The sequence below is a fragment of the Lepisma saccharinum genome, chromosome 7 (genome assembly GCF_977018435.1).
Source record: "Lepisma saccharinum chromosome 7, izLepSacc3.1, whole genome shotgun sequence".
NCBI lineage: Eukaryota > Metazoa > Arthropoda > Insecta > Zygentoma > Lepismatidae > Lepisma > Lepisma saccharinum.
The window spans coordinates 90091005-90110679 of record NC_139235.1 but is presented as its reverse complement, the minus strand read 5'-3'; the positions used below and the strand labels follow the sequence as shown (position 1 = coordinate 90110679).

The 19675-nt window shown below is 37.2% G+C and overlaps 1 protein-coding gene across 2 annotated transcripts in view; it reads left to right on the top strand.

Moving 5' to 3' along the window:
* Positions 1 to 197: 197 nt before the first annotated feature.
* The window catches only part of LOC145990337 (RWD domain-containing protein 4), a 31460-nt gene continuing 11982 nt past the window's right edge, over positions 198 to 19675 (top strand). The window contains exons 1-3 of one of the 2 annotated variants that reach the window (XM_083126029.1): positions 198 to 333; positions 7481 to 7604; positions 10849 to 10958. In XM_083126029.1, coding sequence (XP_082982155.1) covers positions 7500 to 7604; positions 10849 to 10958 — 215 coding nt within the window. In that variant the 5' untranslated portion in view covers positions 198 to 333; positions 7481 to 7499. Of the gene's footprint in view, positions 356 to 7480; positions 7605 to 10848; positions 10959 to 19675 lie in introns of both variants that reach the window. The other variant, XM_083126031.1, reaches the window with a different exon arrangement.

The window sequence follows — 19675 nt, the reverse complement described above, 5'->3', positions numbered from 1 at the left end:
ATTCTCCCGTACATAATACAGAACACAGATGAAATGTATATTGGAAAGCAAATGAAATATTATATATATTTCTATAGCTGCTGATGGTTACACCAATAACTTCTATTTTTTTCAAACAATACAATTAAATTTCATTAATACAGATTTGGAAGTATTCAAGGAACTTTAATTGTTCTCCGATCATGGATAATTAGTGAATTTTTTATTACAAAAGCCACCATCACCATTTCTCTCCATGTCTCTAATTTCTAGTGTATTTACAGTTATGTGAAACCACAACGTAAGAATTTGTACTGAATAGTGTTTTGAAAAACCAATGGTAGTTAACTAATGGTAAGCTGAAGAATGCTCTAAGGTGTGAAGCTACAGATTACAATTTTCTATTTGAATGTCCTAATTTTACTTAAGGTTGGGTGTCGTGTTTAACATATGCTTGTATAACATCTGCTGTAATTAATGTAGAGAAAGATGTAATGTGTTAATTGGCAGATCTGCTACTTCCTGTTAAGTATGGAATTTAAATGAATCCAGCTTAATAAATGAAATTAGTACTGTTGCTGATTCGCGATGAAGCCGGCCCCCATGGCGGATTGTTTAACACACCACGCTACGACGCTAGGGGACCCAGGTTCGATTCCTGGAATTGGCATGGATGTTTGTGAATGTCCATTCATCAATTTCATCACTCATCCCCATCTTCGCAAATTAGACAATAGTGGCACAAAAAGCGGTAAATATGCAATATAGCCCGAACGTATTTCTTCAAATTTACAGGGGAAAGTACTTACTGAAATGAGTTTCTTTAGCATTCTGGACGTTCTTGGAGGTATTTTCTTGGTAACACTTTACTATACCTGAGACAGATTCCTTCAAATTTACAGGAGAAAGTACTTACGGAATTCACTTTCTGGAGTGTTGTTGATGTTCCGGAATGTAGTTTTGGTCCATTTTAATGCGAATCCATGTGGTTTTATACGAAAATCTATTTCCGACGCGCTATTGCTGCTGCCGCCAATTGCTTTCTGCACGAGAGCACAATACGCGATATTGCTGCTGCTACAAGCCGATGTTGTCCGTATATGCTAAATTGAACGAAAGGAGTGCTAGTGGAACCTAACCTAACAGGCCTAACCTAACCTAGTAGGCATACCTCGTCCCCGTAAGTAAGTAAAAAAGTCAATTTAAAATTCCTAAAGTGTTTTTAATTTTTAAAAAATTATTTCCGACGCGCTATACGCGATATTGCTGCTGCTACAAGCCAATGTTGTCCGTATATGCTAAATTGAACGAAAGGAGTGCTAATGGAACCTAACCTAACAGGCCTAACCTAACCTAGTAGGCATACCTCGTCCCCGTAAGTAAGTAAAAAAGTCAATTTAAAATTCCTAAAGTGTTTTTAAGTTTTAAAAAATTATTTCCGACGCGCTATACGCGATATTGCTGCTGCTACAAGCCGATGTTGTCCGTATATGCTAAATTGAACGAAAGGAGTGCTACTCGTAAATGTAAGAAATATACATTATTTTCGTTACAAATTCCATTATTTCACCTAAATAAGTGTTCCGGAGTGCAGAATAGTACGTTAGCAATGTAAAAAAGTGCGAAAGAAATCATTCCCAGGTGTCTCAGGTATAGTAAAGTAGTACCATTTTCTTTCACGGAAAGTAAAAACTTCGTAGTTTAATGCTGCCGAACAAGAATTAATAACTTTTTATGTAAGAAATTGGCATTGCCTGCCACATTATGCCGTTGTTTCCATTGTGTGCGTGCAGATGGCGAGAGCGGTGAAAGTCACGCGATCTCTGCCGTGTTTCCACACTTGCCTTCTTTTTACGAAAATTTCTATTTTTATCTATGTTCGCCGCGCTTTCTTTTTTCGATGAATTTAGGGGTGAAATGAGTGCTAATGGAACGTAACCTAACAGGCCTAACCTAACCTTGTGTGAATGGTTTGTGGGGCTATCCGTGGATGGTTTTTGGGGCTAACGTCAATGGTTTGTGGGGCTACCCGTGGATGGTTTTTGGGGCTAACATGCATGGTTTGTGGAGGTAAACATGAAAAAAAAATCGAAATAGTACATAATTTTCCATCATGAAAGTTTGAAACACTGCTTGTGCACTGAAAATCGACAAAACACAAGCTGGCGCGTCATGACGCGCGATGATCCATTACGAGTGCACGACATATTGTCTATTACAGAAGCGGAACAAGTAAGACAAATAATCAATCGTAATATGAAAAGTTGACAGTATTGTATGGAAAAAGGCATAACTTCACCTTAAAGAATATTCCGCAAGGCAAAATAGGTAAGTACCAGTGGTAAAATTAAGGAAATAAATAAGTGAAAGGTGTCCGGGCGTTATCGCATATTTACCCTGAAAACTTCACCATAGAATGCTGCAGGACAAGAAATAATCACTTTTTATGTAAGGAATTTGCATTTTCTGTAAAGTGACAACATTTTGCCGTTGTTTCCATTATGTACCTGCAGATGGTGCGAGCGTCGAAAGTCACACGGTCTCGCCAGTGTTTCCAAACGCCTTTTTTTTTTTATGAGAATTTTTTTCTCACTATGCTTACCTAACCTAACCTTGCCGGAAATGGTCTGTGGGGCTATCGTGAATGGTTTTTGGGGCTAACGTGAATGGTTTTTGGGGCTCACGTGAATGGTCTTTGGGGCTATCGAGAATGGTTTCTGGGGCTATCCGTCAATGGTTTGTGATGACATAATGAACACGAAAGTAGGTATTTCTTGGTTAAGAAGGTTGAAACACTGCATACCCACTCCAAAACGACAAAACACAAGCACGACGTGCGATGATCCATGATGAGTGCACGCCATATTGTCTGTTACCAAAGCGGAACAAGGAAGGCAAATAATGACTCGTAATATGAAAAGTAGACACTATTTTATGGAAAAAGGCATAACTTCACCTCAGAGAATCTTCCGCAATGCAGAAAAGGTAAGTATCAATGCTAAAATGAACGAAATAAATGAGTGAGAGGTGTTCGGGCTATATTGCATAATTACCCAAAAAGCGAAGTGAAATAAAGCAAATCAATCTATGATTAACAATCATGTACAAGACCGAATTCAATTTTATTTGATGTGAGCGGACCTCCCTGATGACTTGGTATTAACGCTTTCACTTTCTAATTAAGTTGTCGGGGTTCGATCCTTGGTGGAGGCACATTTCACAGTGGTTTGGATACCACTTTCAAATTTGTCTAGGTAGTCCTGAATAGCCTATCTGAGTGTAAGGTACCCCTCGCAACATCTTATTTGTCCGCCCTGAAAAAAAATTCGGTAACAGTATGGTATAGTGAAAACACATTTCGCTTGTTTATTTCCTAATTATTAATTTGTACTTACTTGTTATGCATAGCGGAACAATTTTGAACGTGGGATTTTGCTTTTTTCACTGAAAAAAGTGTAATTTTTCACATTACAAGTATTTATTGTACGTTGCTAATTCGCTTTCGTTACACACAATATGGCTGGCAAATCTTGACTCACGTTGTCTATCGTCAGCTGATATGCAGTGCTTCCAAACTTATTAACCAAAGAATGATGCACAAACTATTCACAGAAGGTTTTTAAGCGAAAATTGATCCACAAACCATTCACGGAAGGTTAGGTTAGACAAACATAGAAAATTAAATTGGAAAAAAAGAAACCCGCTGTTTCACTTTCACTACACATCTTGTAAAACTATCGCGTGGGTGCTACACTAACAGGGGGTTACATAATCTAACGCATGGAACATTTGATTCACGTAGTCGACGGTAATGGTGGCAAGAGCTATCGTGCATCGGAAACACATTAATGTCAAAAAATACATGATTTACGGGCCGAATAAGTTGAACGAAGCGAGAAAACACTTCCACGAGCTTCCAAAAGTCTACAGAAAATCAGTTCCGTAAGTAGTTTCTCCTGTAAATTTGAAGAAATGTGTTTTCACTATACCATACTGTTACGAAAAATTCAAAGTTCTGAATTCATAAATTTGGCAACATGGCACTTCAGAGCCAACTTTGCAACAGTTCTTCTTTCTAAAAAAAAAAAACTCTATTGTAATTTTTTAAAATTCTTTTACATTCCATGAAGTTTGAAACCCTAAACCAATAATACAATACAGAATTAAACAAAAATCGCAAGTGGAAATACGAATGTCGGAAAAAAAAAAAATGATTCTTTGTTCTGAAATTGAAAATAGGAAAATTTGTGTGCAGTTTGAAACACTGAACAGGTTCTTCCCCACCAGGAGAGAATTATCATCCCATTTGAATGCAAAGAAGCAAATTTCTCATGATTTTAGGCAAAATTTCAGTACCTCGGTACCTTGCACAATACCGGACGATTTTCTTTGTTCCATGGCAAAAAAAAATTGGTTCGGAACTCCGGCACATATTTGTTTTCACAGAGATGAACATGTTTTACAAAGCTTCACGTTAGTAATCTCATAGAGCAGTTAGTTAGATGGCCACCCTGTTATACTTTTTTGTCAAGAACGAAACATTGTAGGTTCAAATTCCACCATTTGCTCTTTCTTCCTTTTTCTTTTTTTTTTCTGTTATTTACCCAGTACAACGTGTTGTAATAATGTACAGTAATAAAAGATTTTAATATTGTGATTTATGATAGGACACATACAATCATTGAATTTATGTGCACTAATAATAACAATAAAAAAATGCTAAACTTGTAATTCAAAACAGTTTAAAAATAAAATGTGTGGAAAAAATACTATAGGTAGAATTGCTGGATTAATGTCTTTACTTGTATCTTGCATTGTGAATAATGTACACACAAAAGTTATGTTATGAGGCAAATTCAATGTATTTATTAAGATAATAGTTAACCCGCAATAGGTCGTGGGTGAGCGCCGCGCTCACTTTAAATTTTAATGGAAGTGCCATTTTAACAGTATTTATTGGCCTGTGGGGCTCTCTAGCTGACTTTTAGAGTTTCATGAGCGACCTGATCAAATTTTTATGAGATGACGTAAATGACATTATTAGAGAGACCATTATTGTGGAAATAGTGTTGTCTGTGCGAGCGCAGACCTGACTTTTAGAGTTTCATGAGCGACCTGATCAAATTTTTATGAGATGACGTAAATGACATTATTAGAGAGACCATTGTTGTGGAAATAGTGTTGTCTGTGTGAGCGCAGAGCTCACATGTGACCTATTACATTATATTTTTTTTTATTTACATATGTGCATTATTTTGTCAATAGGTCTATCCTGTTTATAGTACGTTTTCGTACCTACGTATATGTTCTTGCCGTGTTAATAGAAAATTCGAAAAGTGTCGCAGTGATTTTATATCATATCAGATTTTTGGAGATCAGATGGAACTACCTCAGAGGAACATGCGCTTTTTGTTAACGCTGAGACTTATTGTCTTCGACGATGTAAACTACACTGTTTGAAAACAAATAAAAAAATTTAAACAAAAATGTAATGAATAAGAAGGATTATAATAAACAGATCATTACAAGTACAGAAAATAAATTAAAAGGAATTAAAATACAATGAAATATGCCTCAAAAGCAAGGGCGAGCACTGCACTCACCCACGACCTTCGACATGACTACAGCGAGCCCGACCGATCCCGGCTTAAACATCTTGGTGTATAGTCCAAGAAAACCCATTGTCTTATGTATCAAAGATATTGTACCTGCCAACCAAGATCCGTCGAATCAGTCTTCCTCCCTGTCTGAGAAGGTCCCGCCATAACTGGGCTTTTTTAACAACCCCCCGCGGTCGAGAATTCTATGATGTCATCGCGGAATTATCTGAAATTGAGTGTGTGTATCATTACAACAAATTACTTTCTTTAACGATTTTTCTACTTTCTGAGTACCTAAGAGTGGTAACACAGTTATTTTCTGTTAGGACTGTCATTCTCCTCTCCAACAATACCTAAATCATCACAATACTCCCCATAGTTTCCGAGATATGACATGTCTTGTGTCACATGACACGTTCATTCACCCAATTTCTGAAAATCTTCAAATTTTCGAAAATTTGTAACTTTCAACATATTTGTTGTTGGACAAGTCTAATATTACATATTTGTCATATTGGACGAAGTATCTATCAATAAAAAAGATTGGAAGAAAATCCATGACTATGAAGCAACCTGCTCTGGGTGATTTCACGTGGAATGACCCACCACAGTTTTTTACGCTGTACACAGAGATCCATTGAAAAGTATCTGTATTTTTATTTTATTTTCCAGTGCTGCCTTGGTTGGCAAATGCATTAAGTGTTCATCAGTTTTGAGCCCTTGACCAACTGTACCTCCCTTGAAAATTATGTTGAATTCCTTTTTAATGGATAGATTTTAATGTTCTCTTGTAAAAAAACACCTATCTTGGAGTATTTTTCTGCTTTTTATTCATAAAAACACCTGCAAATAATATCGCCAAACTTAGCACTCCTAATCTAACAACTTAAAATTATAAACACCAATGAATCTAACACTCCTAGTGAAAGTTTCACTGGGAATAGATGAGTTTTTTTAATTTAAACCAAGCCTTTCCTTCAATTGAGCATTTTCAATCTTCAGAGCTTCATTTTCTGCTTTTAAATTTTCTATCTCTATTTTTAAGTTTTCAGCCTTTTTTGTTTGATTTACTTTATTTTGTAATACATTTCAATGTAAAGTAATTAACATTTAACATTTATTGCAAATTTTTTACTTTTGTCATTAAAATTTTTATTTTGTGTTTATCAAGTGGTAAGCAATCTGGTGGAGTTTTCGATTGTTAGAGGCACATATTTTTGGTAAATAAAAAAGCAAAATTTCGGTGTAAAATGGATTCAATTTTGGGTTCAAAAGCGGTAAATAAAATAAATTTTGCTGTTATAGTGGTGAAAAAACTGAATATAAAATGACATTTTGGTTTTAAAATTGTGAATATAATCCTAAATTTGATTTAAAAACTGCACTAACTACACAGAATAAACATATCTCTTCTAATAACACATTTATGTCATTACCAGACTATTAAATTTATTCCTGTATAAAGGGGTCCATTTTTGCTTCTCAAATATTTACAGTAGAATTAATCAATTTTCCATGAATTTCATAACTCTCAGGATAATTCTGAGTTCAGAAAGTGCCGCGTTAATAAATTAGCTCTAAATTTTGTTTTTAAGAGTCTATTTCGCATTTTGCAGTTCATTTCGCATTATTTCGTGACAAAACAGGATAGGAAAATGCACCTCTCACCTTTGAGAAACATGAGAAATTAACATTACAATGTGTTATTTCACATTTCATGTTTTTTCGTCAAAAATGAAATATGCATGCCTCTATCGATTGTCATTTGGGGTGCTATATTCACTTAAACATCAGAATTTAAAAGAATGGGCCTGACTGATCATAGTTTAAGATAAACTAAAGTTGCTGGAAAATGCATTTTGGGTGGAAAGTGTATAGCAGAATATTTTTGTACTTTCCAGACTAATTCCCGCATACACCATGTCAGATGCTGAGTTGCAGGAGGAGGAGAGGGAGGTGCTGCTATCCATCTACGACGGAGACCCAGATTTCAAAAAGCTCTCGCCAGTGTGCTATCAATATAAGGTTAGTGAATCCAAATGTTAACACTGATTTACGTAAATGTTGAGAATCGTGCCTTGGATTATCAGAGATCCTCATGCAGTTACTTTCTCCCAGCTTCTAGAAAATCTACTCTGTCTTTGGAAATTTCACAGTAAGCATAAATGTTTAAGCACCTGTAATTTTAAATTGACATAAACATTATTTGTACATTTTAAGTCTTCAATTCATAGTAAAGTGTGCATTAAGATGCACACATATTTTCACAGCCCATCAATCTGTGTTTGTGTATAGTAATTACTAGGGAGTGGAAGTTGATGAAATGTCATCTTTTTCCTAATATCTTGGACACGATGCCCATTAACTATACACATTATTACACTTTGTCTAGAACCCAAAAAAGGTAATTTTAAAGTGCATTTTTTGCCAATTTTCAGGTTTTAGGTCATTTTCCCCGATTTTCGGCATTTTTTGCAATATTCGGTGTATTGTTTCGTCATATTTTGTCACTTCTTTCATTTTGGTAATATTCTTGAGTCTTTTCTTTACAGTGCCACAGAAACACACGACACTACATCTCCAGGCAAAGTTGTGGGAAATTAATGCATTTTACACCAATTCATTCAATGTATACGACTCTTTCATTAAATTGTTTTCAAACTATTCAGTTGTGTCCATTGGAAATCCTCGTTGCATATTTTAATTGAATGTGCATGTGGTATCATTTGGTGGCTTTTTATTATTTTTGAAAGCAAGATTGCGTTTGTTTCATTTCCTTTTCATTTCAATTTTGAACCTGAAACTAACAAATTTAATGGTCATTTTTTGCATTTGTACGTCATTTTTTAGGACATTATATAGGTCATATACCTATATTTTTTAGGTCATCAACTTCCACTCACTAGTAATGACAGTTATCTGGATATTGGATAATTTTCTATCTGGATTTCAAATATCCTGATATCACATATTGTAATATCCAGATATTCGAATTGTCCTGTTTATCCAGATATTCGAATTGTCCTGATTATCCAGATGTTTGGATTATCCAAATTATCCAGATATTTAGATTTTACAAAATGTCTGGATATCCGATGTGTGCATTGACCAGACAGTTTTATCGTTTGCCCATTTTACGGGCTAACCACATATGCTTTTATTCATCATGTTCTTATTTCACTCTATGCATTTTCTGCAAACAATTGCTGCAGATTTCCTGTACACATTTTTACCTTGGAATGTGAAGTAAACATTGTAGCACTTGTGGTTTTCTTCCACACCCATTCATGTACACTAATTGCACTACTAATTTGGTCAGGAAAATTTTTGTTCTCGGTTTGGAAAACCTGGAAAAGTCAGGGAATTTTGTTTCTATGAAATTATAGACACCCTGTCAAATTGCAAAAACTGTAAATGTTTACATGGAAGTCAAATTTACATTTATTTCTCAATGTCCATAAAATACTAAATTTTACAATTAACTTCAAACACCATGGATTTTCTTCATAATTTAGAAGACAACTATCATATAAATCATAATCAAAAATATGAGATGAATAGAACCTTTTGCAAATGCAGTGTTTGTAAAAGAGAATTACATATGCACAAACCAGTGCTGTTGTTTCTAGTTGCTTGTAGTCCAGTAGCCTTTCTATTAGGAATTCTAGCTCTGCGAGAGGTCAGCTTTATTCATCACAGTAGATAATATGTTTTGGGCATTTTCACCAGGTAAATTTGAGTAGACCTCCAATTTCTATTTTATTAACACTGGAATTGAATGCCTAACTATTCATATAAACCCTTCTGCAGAAAGTAAGTACTCAATTCCATGTTTTAATTTATTACTTCATCTTTCAGTCCCTGAAACATAGTTATTTTATGCCTTTTCTACCTCATGGTTAATTACAGTGATGAGAACGATTGATGAGTAGGTGATACAGATGATGGAACAGTCTATGTGTTATCTAGGGTTCAAACTAGGGCTACAAAATCCAGATAATGGGTATTTGGATTTCAAATTATCCGATATCCATTTTTGGTGCAACAGATAATTTGGATATCCAGATAGAAAAGATTTGATGAAGGATTTGCAGAAAATCCATAAAGTGAAACACAAAAATGGACTCCCGCGTAGCCAAGTGGTTAGCCCTCTCACCTTTGGTGTGAGCGGTCCTAGGTTCGATTCCCAGAGGGTGCCCCCAAAGTTTCGAAGTTGACCCAGCATTGTGCGGGCAATTGCGACACTACTTCAAGAAGTAGTGGGCTTTGGTCACGAAAGCCAAAAAGCAGTGGGGACGGGATCCGATGCGTTGACCATGCGTCACCCAATGGAAAGCCGCTCTGGCAGGCCCTGGCCCTTCAAGGTTGTTGCGCCACAAAGTTTATTTTAGAAACACGAAAGTGACAAAAACAACAACAAAAGAATATGTGGATAGCCCATAAAAGATAGAACTCTTCGGATAATGCACACATTTGGATATCCAGATAATTTGAATAATCTGAAATCAGAATATGCGATATCTGGATAGAAAATCATCCGTAACTATGGCCATCCATAGTTCAAACCTAGGGGTCCCTGAGGTAAGTCTTGAAGCTTTCCTGGTAACGAATGATGAATAAATTCTCTTGTGCTATTGACCAGGTTAATTCTCCAGAGAGCTCGGAAACTTTCCCAGAACTGGATCCAGCCTGGCTAGTTGCCATCGACACCAGAAACAGTCGCACGCAGATACATATAAACTGGGTTGACGCTCAAGCTCAGCACTGCACTTCTATACTGAAGATGAGAGTGACGTTAGCTTTCGAAAGCTCTGAAACTTTTCTAGAATTGACCTGGTCCATAGCCCTAGAGAATTTATTCATCAATTATGAGTCCTTGTTTTCATAGTGTTTTGTTAACCACTCTGGCACAGAGGATGGTTTAGTGAACATCCCATGTTAAGATGTATCCTATCAACTTATGATGAAATAATTTGATTAGGAAATTTGCTGCCTTGAAAACAAAAACCAGGACATATGGTTTGTGTAGAAAATGTAATGTAATTTTTTGAATATGTGGACCACAGTGAAACCTCGATTTTACGTTTCTCTGGGGACCATGCTGAAAAACTTAAAATATTGGAAAATGTAAAATCAGGGAATATTTATAACAGTTTGATAAGTTGGGACCATCAAGATTGAATGTAAAATCCAGGAACGTAAAATTGAGGTTCTGTAATTTTTTCATCTATATTTCTTAATACAGTTTTTGATTTTTCTTCTTTTTCAGTATGGAGGTGATGATGACCCAAAGTCATTTCTTCTGGAGATCTCGTGGGGTGACACATACCCAACTGACAAACCCAACATTAGTTTGGATGCCTTTTATAATAAACACATGTAAGTTCACGTGCTCTCATACTATGGTCCTGTGCTTGAAGTCAAGTTAGCATTTAGGCAACAGTTCACATGTCAAGATATGCATTATAAGTGCATTTGGTGGATTTAACTTAAACCTAAAGTTTATTTTATGCATGAATGTACTTCTGTGTGGATGATCTTTTTAAATTAAGTTTCTTACAAGTTCGTAAGTTTCCAAAAAACGGCAGTATTTCACACCATGTGGCATGTAAAAATTGTAACAAAAATGTGCGTTGTAACTTTTTCTCAAGTTTTAATTCATAAGTTTCCGAGTATATTTATTAATCTTACTTTGCTGGCTCAAATTAGTACTTATTGTTGCCAAGAGGTTGAGATCCAAGTTGGATGCAGGCAAATAGCCTTGGTGCTGATGCACCCATAATTCTCAATCAGAACAACACCCCCTGCACAATCATTTGTGCAACATTCCTTCCATGATCTAATTTCTCAGAAATTAATACTTTCTGCAACTCTCAGATATAACTTTCTCCAAACTAAAACTTGCTTTCACACTAATTTCCATATTTTAAATAGTTTCTTTCCACGTGAACAACTTATGAAATAGTAATAATAACCTGCGGTGCAAGAGCCCATGATGGCCAGGGCCAACCTACCAACTGGCAGCCTCACTCGCACATGCCTCAGCAGAGGTGGGCGATCATCCAACAAGTTACTGGGTGACATGTGATCAGCAGGACGAACCTTTGTTGTTGTAGGTTTCCATGACCAGGTTACGCTACTCGTTCGTAGCTTCCCGATTTCCTCATGATGGTGGGTAGCCACTGATATGTTAGTTATCAGCTGAACCCTAATCAATATCTAATCGTAACTTTTGGCCCACCCTAGTGTGCTTGATGCAGGGTTGTTAAAGATCCAAGAACCCATAAATTCTAATGGCTTCTATTGGGTTCGGTAACAGGACCGGAACCTTTTTTATCACGCAATTTAAATTCGATCAAAGTTGCACATTGTTTCATTTTAATACCAAACTTGGACTGTAAATAAATTGGCCCGGAAGAAGGGTTCCTGGACCTAATTGAAATACTTCAAAGATAAAAAAAGGCTCTTTACAGTCCAGAACCCATTTACGCTTGCTGATTTTCTCTCCTGGACCGGAATTGAATTTATTTACAGTTCCTGGAACTTTTACAGCCCTGGGTTGAAGTATGTTTGGTGCGAGTGCTTGATAACATCACCATGTACGGTTCCAAGACCTTTCCATATCGATTCAACCATGTTGACTTTCAGTATGATTGTTACAACATGTAAGAGTTGGAGAGTATCATGATCAGGCTGTCTACACAAATAACAAATTCAAAATCCTTTACTTTTTCCATTGTTGCAAGCTAGTATCTAACACAGTTAGAGATGCTGGTTGCTACTCCATCCAGTCCAATACCAGCTCCTCTGCTCCATCGTATTTTTTCAATGACCACCTTCTCCCACTTGGACTAGGTATACATTCATAAGACATCTCTTGCTTATAGCGGCTTGATAATCGCACATTAAGCATGTTTCTTAAGACAGTTCCTACAAGGTGCAAGTTCATAAATGTCTATCTCACCCTTCTTTGCACAGAATAGACAACATGCCATGTCATTCACATAATGTACGGAAGATTTTGGAGCATACAGTAAGCACGAGAACTACAACTTGCCCATTACTTTTTCTTTGCGATTCCATTGATCTCCGAGGCTGCGAAAATGTTTTCTGTGTATGTCTGTAAGAAGGATATTCAATGTACTTACATTTCCTTTTCCTGCAAATGCATGGAGACTTATCATATCTCGACAAACATTTTGAATAAGAAATGAAGCTATTTTCTTAATGTCGAGGACCATAATTGGTATTTTGATACTATATTTCAGAAACAATTTAACCATGATTCTTTCATAGAATCTCAAACATTACACAGATCTGTGTCATCTGAGCCTCTCATTACCGCTTCATACCCCCTGATTAGCAGCGGCAGTATTCACCAACAAATTACCACCCCTTCTTCATCTTTACTGTGGAGATTGAGCACTTTGAGGCTTCCTTCAGATGTGATTTTGCATCATTTATCTCCACAGTTCGCGAAGTGTTGTATTCAAACGTTTTACAAAATCCTCTGGTATCCAGGAAATGCAATTACAGTTGTTTTATTCATTACGCGACTTATGAATTTCCTTCACTTTCTGACAATCTGGGAAGATGAAATGGTCTGTGACTGATGCCAGAGTTCTTCCCCACGTGATTATCCTTTCGGTGTTCTTTATAGACGTATCATTGTACGTATCAAACAGACATCGATTCTTGGACTCCTATTTCCTTCCGCAAAGCAACGGACCATGCAGATAGACCTCACCAAAGTTTGACTCTTCTTTTACTCTCTGAATAAGATCCATACCATCAATCATGAATTTCCAGATATTTCCTCGGGGGGGTCATTTTTCTGCAAGTAGGGTCTCTAATGCCGATGATAATGGTTCTAAGAGAGAGCCCATTTGAAGATTCGATTCTGTACTGTCACAATAATTCGACAAAATAGTGCATTGTCTGATAATTGACCTGCAATTACAATCCACTGCCTTCTTCTTGGATCAAGAGAGAAACAGAAAGACGAAAACCATATAGGGCCGATGTTTATGCAACTAAAGGATCATTCAGAGAACATATACAGTCGAGTATAGATTAGTATTGGTAACAGAAAGATCCTACAGTCGCTTGATCCAATGCCCACATGATGTGAGTCATTATAGAGCAATGTGTGTATCAATAGAACAGCTCAAACGGACAAACTTTGGGTAATTTCAGCTCTGGAAGAGTTGAGAGAGGTGACATCCTACCTACAATGCGTCTGCGTCCCAGATATTCTCTATGGGATTTAAGTCCAGTAATCATGCTGGCCACTCTATTCCCTCGTCCTCGTCTTCTGGCACGTTGTGCACTAACAGAACTCTGTGAGGACGAGCATTATCGCCGATGAAAAGCAAACGATCACCTATACTACATCTGTGCAGGGCATGGCAAGAGGTCTGAGGTTCTCGTCCCCATATCTAAGGGCCATCAAACTGGCATTTTGGATGACGTGGAGGTCCGTTCGTGCCACAATTTTGATTCCAATCCACACCATCAATTACCACCTCCATATTAGAATGTTTCTTGCACAAAAGCAGTTTTATAGTGTGTTCTACATATCCTCCAGATTAGGCACGTCTATTATAAGGCTGGAGGATGAACCGCGACTCATCGGAGAAGCACAACCCCATTCGTTGTGACCTCAATAGTGATGTTCCCCAGCCAAGTTTCTACGGACTGAAAGCTGTACGGTGATGGAACACACATCATGGGTCTATATGCTTAGAGGCCATCTTTAAGAAGGCGATTGCAGACAGTTTGAGATGACACTTGCGCCCTATTGCTGTGAGAAGGGCATGTTGTAGTTTCGTTGCATGTTGCTTGCTGACCTTGCCTTCGTCGCACATTTTCCGTTGTTTGGAACCGAATATGCAATCGAGAAATGCACTTTGAGACACTCCAAGGGCTACAGATACCTCTCGCTGTCTGTCCAGCTTCCATTCTTCCTATGGCTCTCCACGCCATTGATTCAGGTAAATCGCACTTTACAGGCATTGTACTACTTGCCACGTTCCTCAATGAACTCTTACACTGTCCTTGGACTGCTACTGTCATTCACACAGCTGCGCACTTCAGTTTTTAATTCAGATATATCGGCATTAATGATGGGCAAATAGCAAATTGAATTCAGTAATGGTGTTAAATCCAATCCAACTCGTCAAATAAATTATTAAAATATTCACATATTTTAATTAGTGTAATTATTATAATCTTAATTATTATCATGATTATTAATAATTTAGATCAGAATTACTATAATTGTCATTTCTAATAGTAAAAATAAAAAAATAAAAATTACGTATCAAAACTTTCCGTTTACATCAAGGTATCTGGGAATGGAGTGATAACACACAGAAGGCAAAGAGTTGTGGCATGCTATCACATATTTTCCAAAAAAGCCTATTGAACTACCACATGGAGGAAATCAGTTTTAATCTATCTAGCTGTTGTTTATTTCTAATGACAGACTGATCAAACCAAGCAAATCAAGCGAAATCAAGAGAATAATAAACGTTAAAGCAAATAACAGTACTCACTAAGTTCACACTGCCCTCCTTCGTAATCGTACTTCTGATTTTTTTCTATTCCGTCGTATCCATATATTACTGCAGTTGCTACAGGCTTAGTAGCTAACTTCCCTCCAAAAATAATACGTCGTTCGGAAAGTAAGTTCCATCATGCAATAAAATGAAAAATATAAATAGTAATATCATGACCTTTATAGGGGTAAGAATATATACATGGCACAGCATTCACACATAATCGCCATAAGGATTCATGCACGCATGACAGCGAGATACCAAGTTCGTTATACTCCTATCATAGAACGTTTCCGCCTGAATTGAGAACCATTGGGAAACTGCACGTTTCAGGTCTTCGTCAGTACCATAATGTTTTCCAACAAGGAAGGTGGAGGAACAAATAAAAATCAGATGGAACGAGATCAGGACTGTAAGGGGGTGTGGTATTTTTTCCCAATGGAACTTCGTCACTAGTCCCTGAGTTGCATTTGCCACATGCGGACGAGCATTGTCGTGGAGGAGAATGACACTCCGACTGAGCATGCCACGTCGTTTGTTTTGGATTGCAGACCGCACCTCACACGTGGCGGGAGTTTGGATTGTCCGAAACATAACAACAACGCATTACACACTACTCTCCTGACCAACTTGCCTCAGACTGACGTCTGCACTTCGTCAAGGTTGTGGCTACACAAGGCGCATGCGCGTTCACACTGCCCCGCTTGCAGTGCCACGGTATTCATCAGTGGAACTTACTTTACGAACGACGTATTACAATAACGTTAAGTCTGCTTTCGCTATGTACAGTTTCCCTATTCATCATGAAATCAAACACTTTGCACTGAAACAGGAACGACCTTTTGACAGCGTTAAATAATTTTGTAACGCAGTAACAGCTACCCAAGGCAAAACAGCTGACTATTTGATGCACGCGGGTTGATAATTCGGCTACTGCGCCACAGAGGCAGTTTATTTTGACCAAGATGCACGAAGCAAAGGCATGCTTAAAACACCCGTTTTGGTTTCAGTTGCCCTCCCCACTCTCCTCCTTTTCTTCCCCTGTTATGGTCGGGACAACATACCATCGAAATTTCCCTTTCATAAAAAAAAAAACCCTCAATTTGCTGTGATGTATGGGTTGCATCGACTGCGTCACACGATCTCCAACGGAATGGGTTTGCAACACTACATTTCCTCGCACACAGATCGCTTTGTTCACAGCCTTCCTAAATGATGCAACCTCCCCTCACACGGCGCTCAAGCCAAAACACCCAATCAGCGTCCTCTACGCGACTGCTGCAACAGCGTCATAGCGAGCGAAACTACCATTGTGTTCCAGCCCCGATCGCAGCCTGGTCTACGCGGGTTGATATCACGGATCGCAGTCTTCTCCACCATCTCTCTTGGTGGAGTGGCGTGGGGACACTTGATTTGCATTACAGATTTATTTGGGTGTGCACGTGCGAATGTGCGAATAGGCAGAAGCCGCTACTGCACCACGCATCTTATTTTTCATGTGGGAACAAAAAGAAGTCATTAGGTGATAAATCAGGTGAGTACGGACAATGAGTCATTTATTCGACATTTTTACTGGACAAACAATCAACAGTTTGGTGTGCTGAGTGGGAACTGGCGTTGTCGTGGTGAAGAATAATGCGACGATTTGGGTTTGTTTTACGCAATTCTTTGATGACCTCTGGCAAACAAATTGTTGTATACCACTACTCAACATTTACACTCCTTCGATCTTCTAAACCTATTGTTGCCACATGTCCGGTATAACCGAAGAAACAAGCAATCATTTCCATGGCAGCACTCCTCGAACGAACAACTTTTATTGGTTTCGGCTCACTTTGAAACACCCAAACATTGGATTGCTGCTTAGTTTCGGGTTCGTATGAATAGATCCAAGTTTCGTCCCCTGTAACGATGTAGTACACCAAATTTGACTTGCCTCGGTTGAAGTTTTGAGCATTTCTTTACACCAATTTACACAGGCCTGTTTTTGAGCTTCGTTCAAGTTGTGTGGGATCCAACGGCTTGAAAGTTTCCGTACGTTCAGATGACCATGCAAAATCGTATGTATTGCTTTCATGTCAATGTTCAAGGATGCCTGAATCTCACGGTACGTCACATACCTATCTCTCTCAATCATTTCACGCACAGCATCAACATTACTGGACGACCTTCACGAAATTCATCACTGAGAAATGTGCGACCACGCTGGAATTCGGAAAACCAATTGTACACAGTCCTAGTGGATGGTGCTTCATCCCCAAAAGCCAAATGAAGTCGCTCGATGCATTGTTTCGGTGTTAAAACTACATTTGAAATCATAAAAAATTATTGCCCAAAAGCGTTCGCGAGAAATTTCCATTTCTCAAAAGAAACTTCAAACTGCTGTGAAAAATAAACGAATAGGCTTAAACAAAAAATCAAAGATAATTTAAACATAAAATGGTCTATTCTGCCGATTTTTATAATAGCGGAACACTAGCACCACTGTTGGTGGTAGTTTGCAGAAACTTTTTCAGCAGCCATCGTGTAAGACTTTCAAACTCAAATTTACCTAATCAACGTAATGAATAACAGCAATAATAATACCTAATCAACTTCTTGCTGTCTAATATGTTTGTGTTTGTGTTTGTGTTTGTCTTGTGTAGTAGTTCCTCCATTCATATTGGGGGTTAGGCGTAGAGCTGACAACTCTGCACTGTAAAAAGACATGTCAAGAAACAGAAATATAAGGCCATGGATGTTCCCAAGGTAAAATATTCCGGAGGTAAAATAGTCCCCCGCTCGGATCTCCGGGTGGGGACTACTTTGGGAGGTCCCTGGACTAAGGATAAGATCTACGTTAGGAATAAGGATATTAAATTAGGCACCTGGAATGTTGTGAGCCTTTACCGGCCTGGGGCATTTCAGTGTACAGTTAATGAGATAGTGAAGTATAAATTAGATGTAGTAGCTGTCCAGGAAGTTAGGTGGCCAGGAGAAGGGAATTGTAAACTAAAAATTATACTTTTTTCTATGGTGGTACTGAAAATCATAATTTTGGAACAGGCTTTTTCATAAATAATAGAATTATCTCAGCTCTTAAAACAGTTGAATTTATTAATGATAGGATATCATATGCAGTTTTACAGGGTAGGTGGTGTAAAATTATTTTAATAAACATACATGCACCAACGGAAGATAAAGATGATAATACTAAAGATGATTTTTATGCAGAGTTAGAACAGATCTTTGATAAATTTTCCCAGTATGATATGAAAATTCTGTTAGGTGACTGTAATGCACAGATTGGCAAAGAAGAGACATTTAAACCCACGATTGGTAAAGAAAGTCTTCATGAATTAAGTAATGATAATGGTATAAGATTGATTACTTTTGCAACCTCAAAGAATTTAATTGTGAAAAGTACCACTTTTAAACATAAAGATATCCATAAATATACCTGGTCTTCTCCAGATGGTAAAACTCATAATCAGATAGATCATATTCTCATTGATAAGAGAAGGCATACTAGTATAATCGACGTTCGTACACATAGAGGTGCTGACTGTGCCAGTGACCATTATTTAGTAATTGCTAAATTAAGAGAAAGACTCTCAGTGATAAATCATAAGCAACAAAATCTAAAAGTTATAAAATTTGATACAGGAAAGTTTGCTGATGAAAGAATTAAGAAAGATTACCAAATTAAACTGTCAAATAGATTTGATGTTTTGCAGGATTTAAATGATGATGATAATATAAATGAAACAGATGTAAATAAGAATTGGGAGCACATACGTAATGCAATAGAATCAGCAGCTAAAGAAAGTATAGGATACCATAAACCAAGAAAAAGTAAGCCATGGTTTGATAATGAATGTCATAATCTAATAGAAATAAGAAATCAGGCTAGACTTAGGTGGTTAAATAACTCGGATGATACAAATCTAAGCAATTATAATAGAATAAAGCGAGAAGTTAACCGCACGTTTAGAAGTAAAAAAAAGAGATTACTTGAAAAGCAAAATTAACGAAATTGAAACAAACAGCAAAAATAAAAATATCAGAGATTTATATAAAGGTGTAAATGAATTTAGAAAGGGGTGGCAACCTAAAGTAAACTTGATAAAAGATAAAGACGGTGATTTTCTAGCTGACCCAAGCGATATTCTAAATAGATGGAAGAACTACTTTAATGACCTTTTAAATGTCCATGTAGGAGATAAATCAGAAGTAAATGAAGTACACACAGCAGAACCTTTAGTTCCAGAACCTAACTTGACTGAAGTTAAAGATGCTATTAAAAGGCTAAAGAATAACAAAGCACCTGGCATTGATTTAATACCAGCTGAGTTAATTAAATATGGTGGAAATTCATTAATATGTCAAATTCATAAATTAATTTGTTTAATATGGAATAAAGAAGAAATCCCTCAACAGTGGAAAGAATCCATAATTGTTCCTGTGTTTAAAAAAGGTGATAAAATGAACTGCAGTAATTACCGTGGAATTTCTCTACTCTCAACAACATACAAAATATTGTCTAACATTCTTTTA